This window comes from Cercospora kikuchii (assembly GCF_019650295.1).
Source record: "Cercospora kikuchii DNA, contig_00002, whole genome shotgun sequence".
Lineage (NCBI taxonomy): Eukaryota > Fungi > Ascomycota > Dothideomycetes > Mycosphaerellales > Mycosphaerellaceae > Cercospora > Cercospora kikuchii.
Genome location: NW_025408583.1, coordinates 447,724 through 463,950, shown reverse-complemented (window position 1 = coordinate 463,950; position 16,227 = coordinate 447,724). Strand labels below are relative to the sequence as shown.

At 53.9% G+C, this 16,227-nt stretch overlaps 5 protein-coding genes across 5 annotated transcripts; 1 reads left to right on the top strand and 4 right to left on the bottom strand.

Moving 5' to 3' along the window:
* Nucleotides 1–312: 312 nt before the first annotated feature.
* On the bottom strand, nt 313–2,730 carry CKM354_000242200 (uncharacterized protein; the record flags this gene model as incomplete). The annotated part of the gene is made up of 1 exon (XM_044797582.1): nt 313–2,730. One exon carries the CDS (start codon nt 2,728–2,730, stop codon nt 313–315), a length of 2,418 nt encoding a protein of 805 aa, XP_044653517.1.
* A 1,975-nt stretch (nt 2,731–4,705) lies between these two features.
* On the top strand, nt 4,706–7,587 carry CKM354_000242100 (uncharacterized protein; the record flags this gene model as incomplete). Its single annotated transcript, XM_044797581.1, has 2 exons — nt 4,706–5,104; nt 5,155–7,587. The coding sequence occupies 2 exons, from the start codon at nt 4,706–4,708 to the stop codon at nt 7,585–7,587; spliced, it is 2,832 nt and encodes a 943-aa protein (XP_044653516.1).
* Nucleotides 7,588–9,094: 1,507 nt separating this feature from the next.
* CKM354_000242000 (uncharacterized protein) lies at nt 9,095–10,529 on the bottom strand (the record flags this gene model as incomplete). Its single annotated transcript, XM_044797580.1, has 2 exons — nt 9,095–9,926; nt 9,985–10,529. 2 exons carry the CDS (start codon nt 10,527–10,529, stop codon nt 9,095–9,097), a joined length of 1,377 nt encoding a protein of 458 aa, XP_044653515.1.
* Nucleotides 10,530–10,829: 300 nt separating this feature from the next.
* On the bottom strand, nt 10,830–12,883 carry CKM354_000241900 (uncharacterized protein; the record flags this gene model as incomplete). Its single annotated transcript, XM_044797579.1, has 6 exons — nt 10,830–11,358; nt 11,421–12,202; nt 12,258–12,364; nt 12,416–12,651; nt 12,703–12,759; nt 12,858–12,883. 6 exons carry the CDS (start codon nt 12,881–12,883, stop codon nt 10,830–10,832), a joined length of 1,737 nt encoding a protein of 578 aa, XP_044653514.1.
* Nucleotides 12,884–14,707: 1,824 nt separating this feature from the next.
* On the bottom strand, nt 14,708–16,166 carry CKM354_000241800 (rRNA-processing protein BFR2; the record flags this gene model as incomplete). Its single annotated transcript, XM_044797578.1, has 2 exons — nt 14,708–16,050; nt 16,100–16,166. 2 exons carry the CDS (start codon nt 16,164–16,166, stop codon nt 14,708–14,710), a joined length of 1,410 nt encoding a protein of 469 aa, XP_044653513.1.
* Between the last annotated feature and the right edge of the window lie 61 nt (nt 16,167–16,227).

Below are 16,227 nucleotides of genomic sequence, written 5' to 3'. Positions count from 1 at the left end.
TACAAGAAGTCCACAAGTCATAACTTCGTCTGAAACGCCATCGCAATGCTATCGTGTCGTGCTCTTATGTTGTATTGATAATTTTCAGTCTCCGCGAGATTGCAGTCGAGTTCGAGATCGGCTACGGAGTTGCCTTCGGGCTTGTTCAGTCGAGGATTCGCTGTCGAAGCTTTCCCGTTGTTCTTCCCGATTACTTTCGCGGCGCATCGGAGATGGTCCTGGGTTCTTCAGTATGGAATGGCTTGGGCTGCTGGTGCTGCCACCGGTAAAAGTCGGGCTGCCAGAGCTACTCTTGCCCTTGCCCCTGCGCTCCTAGTGCGTGGGTGGCGGCCCGAACTGGTTCGGATTGTTGGCATAGCTACCATAACCATCTGTACCGCCTGGCGCGGCCGATGCGCTGGGATACCAGCTACGTCTTCTTTCTTCGGGCATTCCTGACATCGAGTTACGGTTGAAGTTGTTTGGAATGCTGCCAGATCCATATTGCACCTGGTCGTACATGCTCTGGCCTGGCTGAGGCCCGGGAAATCGGTCGCGAGCCGGTGGTCCGTGAAGGTTGGATGCAAACTGAGATGGGGGAATCTGATTGATATCGAGAGGCTCGCTCCGGAAGGGTCCCCTGAGAGGCGGTGATCTGCGGCCACTCTTGGAGTACGGACCACCGTTGGGGGCAGGAGGTGGTGGACCTGAGGATCTTTGGCTCCTGCTCGGTAATGGTATGTCAAGCGGGTCCGTCGCTGGAAAGTGGCTAGAATCTTGCCGAGTCGGTCGTGGAGGCACGAAGTCCGGTCGTTGTTGGGACGTGTTGGCTCTGCTCGACTGTCGATGAGAGCGGTCTCGGTCTCGATCTCGCTCACGATCGCGTTCACGATCCCTCTCACGCTCGCGCTCCCTCTCTCGCTCTCGGTCCCGTTCGCGCAATTCCTTCTCTCGTTCGCGCTCTCGTTCGCGTTCCCTATCTCGATCTCGCAGTCTCTCCCTCTCGCGAGAATCCGCTTCATACTGTTTTCCTGTACCTTCCTTCGCAGAGTATGGTTTTCTCTCGCGTTCTATTGATATGGCGGGTGGTGATACTGCAGTCAAGTCATCGTCGTCCACGGCATTAGATTGAGATGCAGATTTGCTGTACGGCGCTCTTTCGCGTTCGGGGAATGCCTGCTGTTGGGGAGAGGCCGAAGGTGGAGCTGAGGCCGGCGGAGGTGGCATTGCGTTGATGACTCTCTCAAGAGGCACCAAATCTGGCTCGTGATTGAGACTAGCGATCAGTCTTTGCTCAGCCTGCACATTCGGCTTTGATGGTAGCAATCGCCTTGACAGCTCCTTCGGAAAGCGCTCTTTGACGTCGTCGGCATTGGAAATGGGCATGTCCCTGACGGCCAAGGACAATCTCGCGTATTCGGTGTCTGGATGTGCCTGAATAAGGCAGGTCATGAATGAAGCAAAACCATGTGGAGTCAAGGCCGGCACGGTGGGCGCATCCTGAGCATGCTGTTGAGGTTGGATAAAATGATGCTGGCATAGCAGCTTGCGGTACATGAGAGAAATTGAATCATGAGACATTTTGCCACCAAATATGGTCGTCCAAGGATAGTTCTCCTTATCGACTTTGGTCTCGTCCAGGAAGCGAAGCATCTTCTTAGGGCCAATCACCAGACTTCCCTTGGGCTCATAGTCATCAACAAGATGCCGAGCCAGTCCTCGCAGAAATTGGCCGAGCCGGGGAGTAGGACTGCCATTGTCGAACAGCGGCCGCCAGTACTGCTCCAGCGTGGTAGGTTCCTCTGCGTCACTAGATGTCCCATCGAGCTTGGCGGCGCTGTTCTTGCTTGGTGCTGCAGAGTCGAACGAAGCACGATTGCTTTCCTGTCGCACTGCACGTGCAGCGGCCTCGGAAGATCCTCTAGTCCGATTTGGCAGCACATCGCTGGCACTCAGATCTTGGGCCAAGGTCGCTGTCTGACTGCGCTTCAGCCCGCTAATGCTAATATCTGGTTGCGATCCTCGGGGAGTGGGCTCCTTCTCCTGGTTAGCCTGCGTACTGCCTCGACTCCGGATGTTTTCATGGCTCCGCTGGATGAAATGATCGGTGCCTTCAGAGGACTCTGTCGCGCGTTCTGGTGATGACCCTTTGCTGGAGCGATAGAATCCGTCCCTATCCAGGGCGGGAGAAGGAGGGGTGAAGTGAGGCGGGAAGGACTCGGCAGTCGAGCTCAACGCAGGAGAACGTTGCGGTGATGATCTGGAGGCATTCGAGACCGAACGCGGTGCCGAGGGAGGGCGTTGTGAATGCGTTGGGAAGGTCGACGGCGGGCCCGCAGACAAATTGGCCAAATGGAGATTCTTGATAACTTGCTCAGTCACCTGTTCGATAAGCCTCTTTTCAACCTCGGGAGCCAGCTGGCTACTGGAAGCAGTGTTGTCAAAGGCAGCATTGACGGCATCTTTAACGGGCTGCTGTTGTTGTTGCTGGTGCAGAATGGGCGGAGGTCGCTCCGAGCGAGACCCCGCGCGTGGCCGTGAGGAAGTGGTAGCGTTGGGAATGGAGTCTTCGGATCCGACAGGTGAGGAACACGTTGGCTGCAACGACGGCCGGTCCGAGGAGGCTTGGGACCGAGCCACGGATGGGCGCTGGCCGGACTGTGTGGACGGCGAAGTGTCGTGGACGACTGCCTTGGCGGGTGGCCGCACGGGCGAGGGCGAAGAGCGTGAGTCGCCCATGCTGGAGGACATGCGCTAAGGCGGAGGCCTAGGCGGCGGCGGGTGGGAAGATGTCTCACTATCGACGCGCAGGGCGGAAGTGGTGGTCGCAGTCGCAGTCGAGAACAGGCAATGTCGTGGTCATGTTATGTGCTGTCACGGACGCGGTTGCGGCGGCGTTGGGCGCATATGAAGACTAGCAGGACATGCAGGAATCACAGGTGGCGCGGACGGATGGTGATATGCTCGTGAAGTGGTGGCGCCCTCGAGCCTTGCGCGACGGTCGTCAGGCTGCGCGCGCGCGTCGTTCGGCTGGCGAGCTCGACCGGTGCGATTTGAGGTACGTGTTGGTGCGCGGGCGAATGGGCGGGTGCAGGTGCGCAGGTGTGTACTGGAGGCGTTGCGGTCTCGCAGTCGTCCACACGATTCCTGCTTCTCGCGGTTACAATAAAAATGTGGCTGCGTAGCGAAGTTCAGCGACCGACCCTTGAAGTGACGTAGAACGACGTGCATGAGTAGCAGCACATGGCAGGAGCAGAGCTGCTCGACCCTTCTTCGGCCAAACGCAAACGTTTCACCGGCGATGATTATTGGATCGTCGACGATAGCCGCACGAAACAGATGCTCGATTTTCAGCAGTCTGGCTGGTCCGCGCGTGAATCATCGCTGCCATACAGCCATGTCCCTGATGCGCGATATTCGGGCTCCATTGCACAGCGACGACGACGGCGATGGCTCATCGCTTGAGCAACGGCAACAGGCACCACCGACAGCGTGCTCTCGGATCCTGTGGTCCTAACCCGGTCGCTGAGGATGCTGATCCATGTCGACAGCCATTTGCTCGAGACCACCAAGGCTCGCCACCGGTCGTATGTATATCCTACGCCCCAGTATACGCCCCATCGTCCACCTGTGTCTGCGCGTAGCTCTGACAGCACCACCTGCGCGCATCTGATCGGCATGTGTGAGTCTGGGCGGCCGGCAAAAGGAAAAGACAAAGAGGGACAGCTCGCTCGCCCCTTTTGCAGCTGTGCTCTCTGAGCGCCGCATGCTCCCTCGCATCGCTGCCCATCTCACCTTCTGACACGCGAGGTCAACGGGGGCGGGTGTGCAGTGCAGTCACGATGAATCAACGCGACGCTGCTATTTGGGGTCGCGAAACGGGTCATGTTCTGGCAGGAAAAGTCGGCAGCGCGGCCAATGAGTGGGCGGCATTGGCGAAAGGAATGGGACGGGATCTGCTCTGAAACGTCGCGCGCGCACTCCTGACGTTTCTCCTCCTCGACACGCGCGCGCACGGTCGTAGCCGTGTCGTGTCTTCGCGTGCTGCTGCTCGACACTGCACCCGTCGTAGTCTCATTTCGTTCATCGCAAGTGCTATTCTCATCGCCAACCTCCTCAGCGCACCGGGAGCCGTCTTTTCCATCTCATCTCGCTCGTCGTGCCACGGCGCGACAGGAGCTGACAGCCTGCATCGTGGGCCCCGGTCGCTTTTTGGTACTCTAGCCGTGCTCGCGGCGTGAGTGGAGTGGTGCTGCAAACCTGAAACAGACGGAGCTTCCACAGTCAGACCCGCTTGGCCTGGACAACCGGCCCTCGTCGCCGCTCTCAAGAACCACCGCTTGCTTGCTGACCACGCACCTTCCGCACCTGCAACGGCGTCGTTGTGCTGTTGCTGTTGCTGTTGCTGTCGCCGCGGTTGCTCCTGCTCTGCACAAGCGCCGGTCGTCAGCTGCAGCGCAGGTGGAAGGAAGCGCATCGCATCGCCAACAATCCCAGCTGGAGGCCAGCCCTCACTCGGTAACACACACGCACCTCATCGCCCCGTCACACCGTCGAGGACGACCACGCGCGCTCTGCTGGACGAGCGACTCCATATCGAACGTCGACCATGCGGAGGTGTTGACATCCCGACACCCCACACCTCTCTTCTTTCTTGGACGCCGTTTATTCTTGGTCTTTGTTACACAAACGGGCAAGCAGCCACGCCGCTTGATCTCTGTCCACCATGACCGCGCTGGCCTCGCGATCGCCCTACCCGGCACCACCGCTCACGAGCACCATGGCTCCCGCCCATTATCGCCCGTCCCAGCTCAATGGCCATGGCGTCTTCACCTCGCCCACCGAGTCCGAGTTCTCCGAATCGTACAAGGACATGGGAGGAAGCAATGTCTTGCAGTGGGATGAGGAGCGCGTGGGCGAGTGGTTGAAGAGCATCAATTGCGCGCAATACGTCGAAATATTCAAACGAAACAACATCACGGGCGAGAACCTCATGGATCTGGACCAGGCCACCTTGAAGGAAATGGGCATCAAGAAGATTGGGGATCGCGTCCGTATCAATTCGCATGCGAAGACGTTCAGGAACAATGTATACAAGCGGACCAGCAAGCGTAGCATCAACAGGGTGAGCTGATACGCATGTATAATATAAGCGCAAAGCTAACATCGACACAGCACTCCCTCGCGGTCCTCGATGGCAACCAACAGCTAACACCGCCTTCTTCTGGATCTCCACGACCTCTACACTCTGCGCGTAGTGCCGCTACATCACGAGCCGACAAACGTATATCACGGCAATTCAACAATGCCGACCTCACATATGCTGCCAACCTGGGCAAATCATCCTCCCGCCCCAGTTCACCCATGGTCGATCAAGAAAACCGGACCAGGAGAGGTGCGCCAAGTCCCATGGACATGTCTCGCAAGGACACTGGGTCATCATACGCTAGCAGCCAAGCACCACTCACCGCTCGCCATTACACAGGTAACACGAGGACACCACTGGAAACGCCACAGACGGCACGCTTCCAATCGCATGTCAAGGGATCACCTTCGATGGACAACATGCAACCCCGATCATTACCCAGCGAAAAGCCATACATTCGTGTCATCTTCGAAAGCGGGCAAGGGAAGGTCATCGACATCAAGACTTTTCGCACTGCAGAGGACATCATCCGTGCTACGTTGCGCGCTGGAAAATTGAATGAGAACCACTTCCGCTCGTATTGCTTCTACGTACTAGATGGCACGGACCCGAACCCGAATTTCTGCAGAAGGTTAGGAGAGGCTGAGCTCTGCAAGCTATGCAACGATGGGGTCCGGACCGAGCGAGGACGACTCATTTTACGGAAGATCCATGCCGGCGAGCCAAATGGAGAGCAACTCAGACACGCTGCTCGAATAGCAGAACAGCAGCAACCTGAGCCTCCTGCTATCGAAGTGCAGACCCCATTCAAGTCAAAGAGTCAGTTGAAGATTGAAAAGTTGACTGGAGAACCACTGGCTGCAGTCAGCTACCCCATGAGCCCTGCAAGTCAGGCAGAAAGGAACGACTACTTTGCGAGCAACAGTGATTCTGGGACAAATTCGAATTTGCAGCGCAACCAAAGCACCATGTCAACAGCATCTGCTCGCGCAAGGAAGCTCAAAGACTTCTATGGTGCCCGTCCACCAACGGAACTGATCACGCAAGACTTGCAATCATACTTCCCAGAAGTGGATCGAGAAGCCATGGACCGCACAGTACGAATGTCAATACGACGAAGTCAGCGACTGAGTCGTGCAGTACGGACACTGAGCACGGCGAGCAACTTCAGCATCGCGAGCAGTCTCAAGGATGCGCCACCACTCCCCACCATCGCCGACACGTGGCTGAAGGAGGCAGGTCAAGCGCAAAAGTCAGGCCTACGCCCACTTAGTGTGGTCCGTCTTGGCAGGTCAGATTCACATCGTGAGTCCGTCACTAGCAGCGTGCTCGAACCCCTTGATGAGGAGTCACCTCTGGAGCCCAACCGCAAAAGCTATGTTTCCTTTGGAGGGGACAGTGGCTCAGATACAGCCACGAGCAACCTCGCAGTGACAGATCCAGATGGCAACACAGTCACATCATATTTTGATGAAAGTGGTAGCAGCCCAGCAGCGACAGAAGGCGGCTCAGATAGCTTCAACTCGCGTCTATCCCGATTCATCGCCGAGGATGGCGAAGAGCCTGATGAAGAGCTCATCGCACATCTCGAAAAGGACAGTTGGGATGATCTAAAGTACTTGAAGGGAGCCATGATCGGTCAAGGCTCTTTCGGCACCGTCTTCCTTGCTCTGCATGCAGTCACTGCGGAACTGATGGCCGTGAAGCAGGTCGAGATGCCCAGTAAAGTTGGAGGCACGACGGACGCCAAGAAGAATAACATGATCGAAGCACTCAAGCATGAGATCACACTGTTGAAGGACCTCAAGCACGAGAACATTGTGCGCTACCTCGGCTCGAACAGTGACGAGACTCACCTCAACATTTTCCTCGAATACGTCGCTGGTGGTTCTGTCGCCACCATGCTTCAGAACTACGGATCCTTGCCGGAGGGACTGGTAGCGAACTTTGTCAGACAAATCTTGCAGGGCTTGAGCTACTTGCACTCCAAGGACATCATCCACCGTGATATCAAAGGTGCTAACATTCTTGTCGACAACAAGGGCACTGTCAAGATCTCGGATTTTGGTATCAGCAAGCGTGTCGAGGCATCAACGTTACTCAATCCAGGCCCACACAAGCGCGGCGGTCCACGAGTATCGTTGCAAGGCTCCGTCTTCTGGATGGCGCCCGAAGTGGTGCGTCAAACAGCATACACCAAGAAGGCTGATATCTGGTCTCTTGGGTGCCTCATCGTGGAGATGATGACTGGTAGCCATCCACATCCCAACTGCACACAACTGCAGGCAATTTTCAAGATTGGCGCCAGTGGTGGCAATGCAGAAAACGCGAAACCCGATCTTCCTGACGACGCAAGCGAAGCAGCGAAGGAGTTCCTGGGACGCACATTTGAACTCGAACACGAGAAGAGACCTAGCGCAGAAGAGCTATCCAGTATGGCCTTCTGCGCCATCAAAGCCTGAGCTGGTGCCAGAAGCCAGGCAGGGTCCTGGCAGCAACAAACAAAACGAAGTATATGACGGAATGGAATCAATGATGGGCATTAGAAAGGGACACAGAAGGAAATTTTTCACAGAAAGGGGCATAGCATACTGAGAAGAAGAAGACTACAATACCAACACAACACACACAGCAGCGGCATTTACGGGAAGGGAAGGAAACTTTTGGGAGGACCAAACTTCGACTCTTCGACAAAGACTGACCACCCTCGGAAGAAAGGGCACGTCACCTTTTCTCTTTTCATCACCACCATGGGCTGGTATCTGGAAATTCTTTTCTTTTCTTTGGTGTCTTCGCATGTGTGCGCATGTGTATGACCAGATGGAGGAAGAGATAAGGGATCTTGAGCGAGGGAAGGGACGAAGAAGATGGGAGAGTAGCTGCTAGCAGGCACTTTTCTTGTCAGACTCGGTAATGGTAATAATTTCGCATGGAAGGGAATGGAATGGGATACGTCCTGCTGCCAACCAATCACTACAACTACTACAAATGCAACATATCTCCATGCACCTATTTCTCACACCCCTCGCTATCCTCTCTTCCTTCTTTATGCAATGAGTCACGTTTCCTTCACCGGCTCCGACCCATGCACATTACTTGCTTTGCACTTGACTGGCCCGTAAGCTCTACGTTTCATAAAATTCTGCATTGGCCATGTGATGCTTCTCTGAAACACTCCCAATGCACTTTTTTTTTCTCTTCTCGCGTGTGCGACGTGACGTGGCAAACGTGCTTGCAGCGTTGCTTACTGTATAAAACTTTACAAATGGCAGGTGATCCCTGTCGGGGTCGTTTTGCTTTCTGCATTAGGAGCTGTGGCACCGCCGACAGATGCCGAATGTTTGTGGCGACACTTTCTCGCTACAGTAGATTGACTGGTTCTTGGTGGTGGACTTGTGGGAATTGAGACGATGGCTGGACGGAGGAGATGAAGTCGATCTGGGCGTGTAGAGAGAGCTTCCTGGCCTTTTTGTGGTAAGAGCATTTTCCTCATGCAGCTTGCTTGGTCTCAGTGGGGCGGCTCTGGTGGGTACCGTATGTACAGTAGTGTTGTTGCCATGCATACGTCTGTCTGCTGTTGTTAGCGTCGCAGATGGATCGTTGGGTTGCATTTCGGGTGCATGCCACCGGCGTTTTGAGGTGAAAGATTCTGAGGTGGTTGGAGTGGAAGAATGACTCGCATTCGTATGCATGGAAGAGCGTGGCGTGCATGGAAGGTTTCCTTGCATACTGCATGGCCTTGCAGCGCATTGTCCTCGTTTGGCGCTGAGCTTGTGGCGGAATGTATGTGCCGTTGAGCTTCCGTGTGGCTTAGTCCATGTTTTTATGCTCTTAACATGAAGTCGCTGAGCAAAACTGTGGGAAGGAAATGCCGGCAGCTTCTGGTGGATATGGTGGAATTTGATCTTGTGAGGTTCTGAGAACAATCGCTTCGTTCGCACGCGATGGCACTCAGTGGCTGAAACCCACTCAGTCGGCATCTTGTGGTCGATGTGTCTTGCGCTCTCTGCTCTCCGCACTAGCGTTATTATTGGTATTGTTCTCCGCTAAGTCAATCACCTTTTCCATCTCGCCATTCTCTTCAAGCGTTCTGGCCTCCGGCTCCCGATCCTTCAGATTTGCCAGACATGGGGCATTGAACAGTTTCCCACTCCATGCGCCAATGGCTGTTCTTACGAAGATATAGATCCAAAGCAAGATGACCGCCACAGCGAATATCGTTCCAAGGACTCGAAAGAAGCGGGAAGGTAACTCGTTCCCCATGAGTATTGTAGAGAGTGCATAGACTCCCAGAGGGAAGGTGAATCCCCACCATCCCATGTTGAATGGAAAAGGTCGTGCCTTGTAGATCGACGCAAGTGCCAGAGCGAAGAAGATCAGTCCATAAGCCCACATGATCAATGCAACGAAGAATCCAAGAATGTACGCGATACATCCAGCCATGGGGTCAAGAGTATCCGTCTTAGGGAAGAGTTCAGCGGAGACTTTCCCAAGGTAGAGAATCGTGTATCCTCCCAAGCCTAGAGGTCCAAGTGGTAAGAAGGCTGACACGATGACTTCTCGAGGTGGCATCTTGTGCAAAGCCAGTCGCTGATAGTATATCACGAGCACCACGAGTGCCATCGGAACACCCATGCCCCACATCACATAGCTCGCGATCACCGTTCCGAGTGAGAATTGAGGATCTGGCATAATGCGAGCGACTTCAGAGCCAGTGCTAGCCGCAACAATAGTCGCAGCAATCGGAAGCAGCTGCGCCGCAGTAATCGAATCCAGTGATCGCTGATGTGAAGCCGACATCCTATTACCCCAAAACTGATCAGTCACCCCGTCTACAACATTGCCATGTATCAACTCACAACAAAATCCCCAAACTAACCGTAACAGCAACCGCAACCGCACTATCCACCACCCACAACCCAAACGCAAACCACACCGCCCATTCTCCCCAACCCGGCACACAAATCGCCATAAAACTCCTAATAATCGTCGCAAACCCCATAGGAATCGTCCCCAAAAACAAACTATTCACCGGATCCTCAATCATCACAGTCCAAATCTCCGGCCAAATCGTATACCTCGCGATAGAGATGAGAAGGAATGATGAGAATAAGATGATATTGAGAATGAAGAATATGATGGAGAAGTAGTGAAGCCAGGAGGATTGCCAAGGAATGGCGATGAAGAGGTTTGAGACGATTCCTGTGCCCATTGTGACGCTGAACCAGGAGGGGCTGAAGTTTCGGACGATGCGGCGCCAGCCATGGTCGTTTTTGCTTTGGTGGAGGTGTTGGTGGATATGTTCTTGTTCCTGTGGTCGCGTTTGGCTGGAAGTCGTGTCTGGGTTGTGCTTCGCGGCGTCGAGTTTCTGCACAGCAGGTTCTGTTACTGCTGGATTGTCCATCTTGCTAGTGTCATGTCATCGGAATTTCATCTTCTGAAGGCTGAGCTGAGTCTAGATAGATGCAGGTGTGCAGATGGCTTCAGCATTGTAAGCTTCAATGTTGTTGACAGATGACGTGCATGGAAGCGAGCCATTCAGCCGAGGCGAGTGCCAAGCCGTTTTGAGATCGGAGACATAAATGAATGCTATCGATCATTCATTTCTCAGTGATAGCTATGGTATTGTAACGACTAAAAAAAGCACGCGGTCGGGTATCATCATATGTGCAATGCCATTTGTAACAGTGTGTGCAGATATTGCTCACAACGCCTGTCTGCCTCGGGTTTCGTACGGCAGCAAACACATAGCCAGGAAAGCTGCGAAGAACAGACCTGCAGATGCGTAGATCGGCGCCTCTGGATCCGCATGTCCAGCATTGACCGCGACAAGGGGAGCACAGAGACCAGCAAGGCGGTTCAAGAAGCTGGCGATACCAGTTCCAGTACCTCGGTTTGGAGCAGGGAACACTTCCGGCGTGTAAGCGTACAGGACGCCGTACATGATATTCTGGAAGAAAGCTTCCAGACTGGTCATGGCCAATTGGTAGCCAGAGCTCGTTGCTTGTGTGAAGAGGACCAGGAATATTCCAGAAATAACTGTCGCGCCAGCCATGGTAAACTTGCGACCGATGTATTTGACACCGACCAGCCAGCAAGCAAGAATACTTCCAGGCACACCGACGATAGAAGTGATTGCGTAGTCTCGGTACGTGTTGTGCTGCGAGGTCTGGCCAGAGTTCCCTCTCGCTGCAAGGTATTGAGGCAGGAAAGAGTTGAACAGTGGGTAGCCCCTGCAATTGATAGTCAGCAAACGTTGTAATGGGGTACTGCTTTGGATGTGGTCAACACTTACATGCCAATGGTTGCCCAGATGAACCAGATCATGACTGTCGAGATGGCGAGCTTTCTTCCGCGGAAGAGAGGCTTGATATGTCCTCCGGAGAATGACTTCAACTTGCGTGCCACAATCTCCTTGTTGGACAACTTTGCGTCTGGAACCTCGTCTGGATGGCCACCGATCTCGTTCAGGACGTCTTCTGACATCCAAGTCTTCTTCCCGTTGAACTTCGCGATTCCTCGAACGACCGCGACTGCCTCAGCTTGTCGTCCTCTCGAGAGCAAGAACTTCGGCGATTCGAAGAGATGGAAGAAGAGAAATCGGCAAATGAACATGAGCATTGTGATCGCGCCGCATGTGAGAATGAAGTACCGCCAGCCCCATTTGTCGCTGAAGTTCACGATGAAAACCCATCCGAGGAGAGAAGATACGAGTTGTCCGAGTGGCCAGAAGATGGAAAGCATCGTCAACAAGTTACTTGAAGATCCGGGCAGGAACTCCAGGAAGAGAGCACCATCGACTGGCAGGTTGCCGCCGACGCCCAGCCCAACACAAGCGAATAAGGCGCAGGCGCCGAGCCAACTGGGAGCACCGCCAGCAGCTAAGCCAAAGGCTCCAGCAAGGAATAGCGTGCAGTTGAAAGCCAGCCTTCGTCCGACGATATCCGAGATGATACCCCAGAACGAAGCACCGATACATAGTCCCAAGAAGAGACTCAAGGTGGTGTACCGAACCATCCCTTCCGCGATGCCAAACTCTTTGCTCAGCGACGGCAAGGCGATGGCTACTCCTTGCAACTGGAACATACATCAGTTCATTACTTCACGCGTTGCAAACTTGCATTCCACTCACCCATAAGTTGTCTGCAAACCAACCACATCCACATAGGGTGAAGAGTTGCCATTGATAGGCACCCATACCAATGTCTTCAATGGCTTGGTTGATGATTTTGGCTTTGGCTGCGAAGTGTTAGTCATGGCCTGAGGACTTGGATTGAGGAATGATCTTACTGTCGTATGATGTCTGCGTGCCACCTGCCGCAAGCTCAGAGTCAATCTCAGCTTTGAGTCGTTCTAGGGTGGTTCTTGCAGGTCCAGCCTGCTCGACACCGGTCTCACTTGGCGGTGGTCGTGATATTTGACCCTTCTCTGGGTCTGAACCACTGGTATTAGTGCTGATGCTGCCGCGATCTGCAGGTTTACTCTCTACAGCCTCTAGAGCAGGTGGTGATGTGCGCTGCGGCTGCCTTTGTGGTAATTAGTAAGAGCATCTCCCAGCCATCACGAAGACAACTTACTCCTCAGCCAGAGGCTCATATGCATCTACAAACTCCTCTGGAGTATGTGTGGCGAACCTGATCACACAATCAGCACACGCAACTTGACACCAGGATCTACGCATGGAGCACTCCCTGCGCGCCAGAGCTCATCCACGCGTCGAGCGAAAACTTACGGGTTCACGATCAGTCCGAACCCCATCTTGGCGGCCGTCTACGCTCTGGGATAATTGGGTCGTCAATGAGCGATGCGTTACCGATTCGAGAGTCTAAAACGTGCTACGAGCGTCGAGTTTTCGAGTTGGTCCTTCGGCTTATGTTGCGAAAGTTGTCACTTTCGAGCAGTGTGCGGTGATAGCACGATCTTGTCGGTTGCTGCTTCTGGGGTTGTCGCTCTGGGGTTTCGAAGAAGATGGTCGAAGTGCAGGCCAATCCGGTTGGCGAGGTGTTGGTGCTTTGGCAAGCTCGATCGGTGTTCACAGCGAAGACGGTGCCACTAGTGTTGATCTGTCCGGCACGATGGACGAAGTGGATGTTGATGATGGTGTTGTCTACGTAGTAGAGTGATAGCAATTCGTGTAAGTCAAATGATGCCGCTAGCGTATGCAGCGGATATAGAAGTTGTCGAGAGGCGGAACCGGCTTTGGCAGCGCTCGAGGTCTCTTTATGTATCTCAACTTCCTAGAAAAGTAAGAAAGCAGTCGTGCGGAGTAAAGAAGGAGCGACGCCTCTTAAGGACAGGAGCAAGGAACGACCGGAGTGGCCTGGGTTCGCCCATTTTTCTCATTATGTTAGTCACGGTTGGCTCGATTGATGAGACGGCGTCACTTGCCGCCTCCGTGGGCAGAGGTGGCACGAGTGGGTGTGGAAAAAGTGATACCCACCAGAGGTGTTCGGCCACCAATCTAGTTGGGTGCAATAGGCATCGAGTCGACAAGTCTCACTGGACGTCGCGCCAAGCATTCTTCCGGCAAATCATGCTTTTGCCGTTATAGCTTCTGTGCTTGACCCAAATGCTTGGTCCATGTAAGCAGGTGTGGTACGCTGGGCATATAGGCTTTTGCATGTGCTACTTCCTCTGCAGAATTGTAGCTTCGCTTTGTCGTTACACCAGCTTGCGCACATTGGCTATTGTATTTGATATCGGAAATGCATATTTATTCAAGATGGCCGGTCTTCCCAACGTGATGGTCATGGCGTGAGAAGTGGATCCTGTCGTTGACATTTTCGGCCTCATCCGGGATTTGAGATGCCAAGACCGGCATGCTCGCCCGTGGCTCTGAAGGTCAACCTGTGCCTTCTGCACGTCATGAACCATTAATCGCTATGTGCGTAAGCCACATCCATAAGCAGCGAATTTTCACTATCCGTCGTTGTAGGTGGCGTTGCGTTCGCCTCAAAGCTTGATCCTCTCGCAGGAAGAATTTACGAAGTCGGAAACTTGACACCTGTGAGGCCCACTTTTCCACTGAAACTGATGAGAGAAATGAACATTGTGGCGAAGAACATCCGTGTGGCCAATTGATGGTTAGCTATCTGCGGCTTTGCTTGCCGTGCTTTCCTCGAGCCTCCTCCGCTTGCGACAATTACTGGTTGCGTCAGAAGTCTTGAAGGCCGATCTTGTGATGCAAGCAGCAGCCTCACAGGAAAGACATGATAGAGGAAGATGCGGTTGACTATTATAGCTCTCCTCCTTTGCGGACCTGAATCGTCCCTCGGATTTCCGTGCACGTTCAATTTCAGGTCCTAGAGACTGTAGATGGGTTGTAGATCCGACGCGTTCTCCATACGGGCAATACATCCTGGGTGGACAATGTTGAAGTCATTGTCTGGTGGTGTAGCTCGACGAACCAGGCAATCCCACTCAAGCTGGTCTTCATCAATCCTGGCTCGTCTCTTCAGTGCCTGGATGCATAGATGCTTGGGGATTGCTGTGGCAATCGCTCGTCGCTCCCGGGCCTGGATCGTCGGAGAACTCTTCCAAGTTAGGCATCTCTACGAGAAAGTGGTGCCGCTATGGCATCTCTCATCTGCCGAAGAGCATGATACCATCGGTGTTTGCATCGTCTTCGCCGTCCATGTCTGCGTCATCCTCATCATGCTCGCCAAGCGTCACTCTCTGCCCAAATAAGCTGGAGAACAGCTCATCCGACTGCTTCTCTCCCCAAGTCGTCCTATCCTCAGGTGCCATGTAATTCTGCAATTTTTCGTGAACAGTATATCTCAGCTTTCGGCCTTTGCTTGCTTTCGTATCCACATTCTTCTTCGTTTTGTTCTCCCTCCGCATCTGAAGGCCAATGTCGATATTTGATGCGGCGACAGAGTCAGCACTTTTCTGCTCTAGCAGTTCCTTGAGCAGAAGTCCATAGAAATCGGCGTCGTCGTAGATCTTGTCGTCCTCGGTTTTCCGTTGAGACGCTTGCAGTGGCGCACAAGAGCGCGGCGCATGTACTCGCTTCAGTAGGCGGTCAACATTGGTGTCTGCGAGCTGCTCCTGGATGACATCGATGATGGTCGCCCCTGCTGTCTGCGCGAGACGACCTGTTTGTGGCTGAGCAGATGGGCCTTGTGTCTTCTGCGACCACTTTTTCAACACGGTATCCCGAGCTGGACGACTCTCCTCCTCCTGAGCGCGCACATGTTCCCAAAGCTCTTCAGTCGAGCTGTCGACAGAGAAGATGACCCGCTTGCGTTTCTTGCCTATCCTCGCAGCGATCAAGTCCTCCCGAAATGTATTCAACGAGCTCCACAATTTGAAGGCCGCAGTTTCGGCAGCATCGAGCGCTTGTTGCGCATCGGCTCTCTCTGAGCTGAGCTGTTCTGCAGATGTTCCAACAAGAGTATTTGTTGCTATAAGGGATTTCTGGAGCTTCATCCTTGTGTTCAAGAATGAATCGAAGGTCGTCCGTTGCCGCTTCACCGCTCGCCCCTTTGCTGCATCGAGTCTGCTAGCTTCTGAGAGGGTGGTAGAGACCGCCGTTCGTTGTGTCGCTTTTGCAATCGCGGCATATGCTTGGTCTGGATCATCCTTGGCTTTCGTAGTAGTCGATCGCCGTTGCGGTTCTTCTCCATCATCATCACTGAGATCCGTCCCATCTGTGCTGTCCTCGAAATCGCCAGCTTCAAGCTCACTTCCTTCGCTGTCATCTTCGCCGCTATCGAACTCATCTTCCTCGTCACTGCCAGCTTCGAGATCCTCCCGACTGACTTTTGCTCCTCGATATTGCGGGCCCAGCGCGACTTCCTTCGGCTTTCGCAGCTTACTCTTTTCGACGCTTGTGTAGTGTTCTCGGCCGTCGTTTTCGTCCGCGTCGCTTCCAGAGTCGGCATCGCTGTCGTCTATCGGAACATCCTCTTCAGGATCAAAGTCTATCGAGGCTGTGAGCATTTGCGGCTTGAGGTTGGGACGATCGCATACCTTTAGCTCCAGGCTGTAAGAATTCCTCGAACTCAGAAGCGCGATTACGCCCTCTGTTGGGAGCCATGGCGAGTGATATTTGGCTTCGTCGATGGAGCGGAACTTTTTCGAGGTGAAGCTTTGGCGTC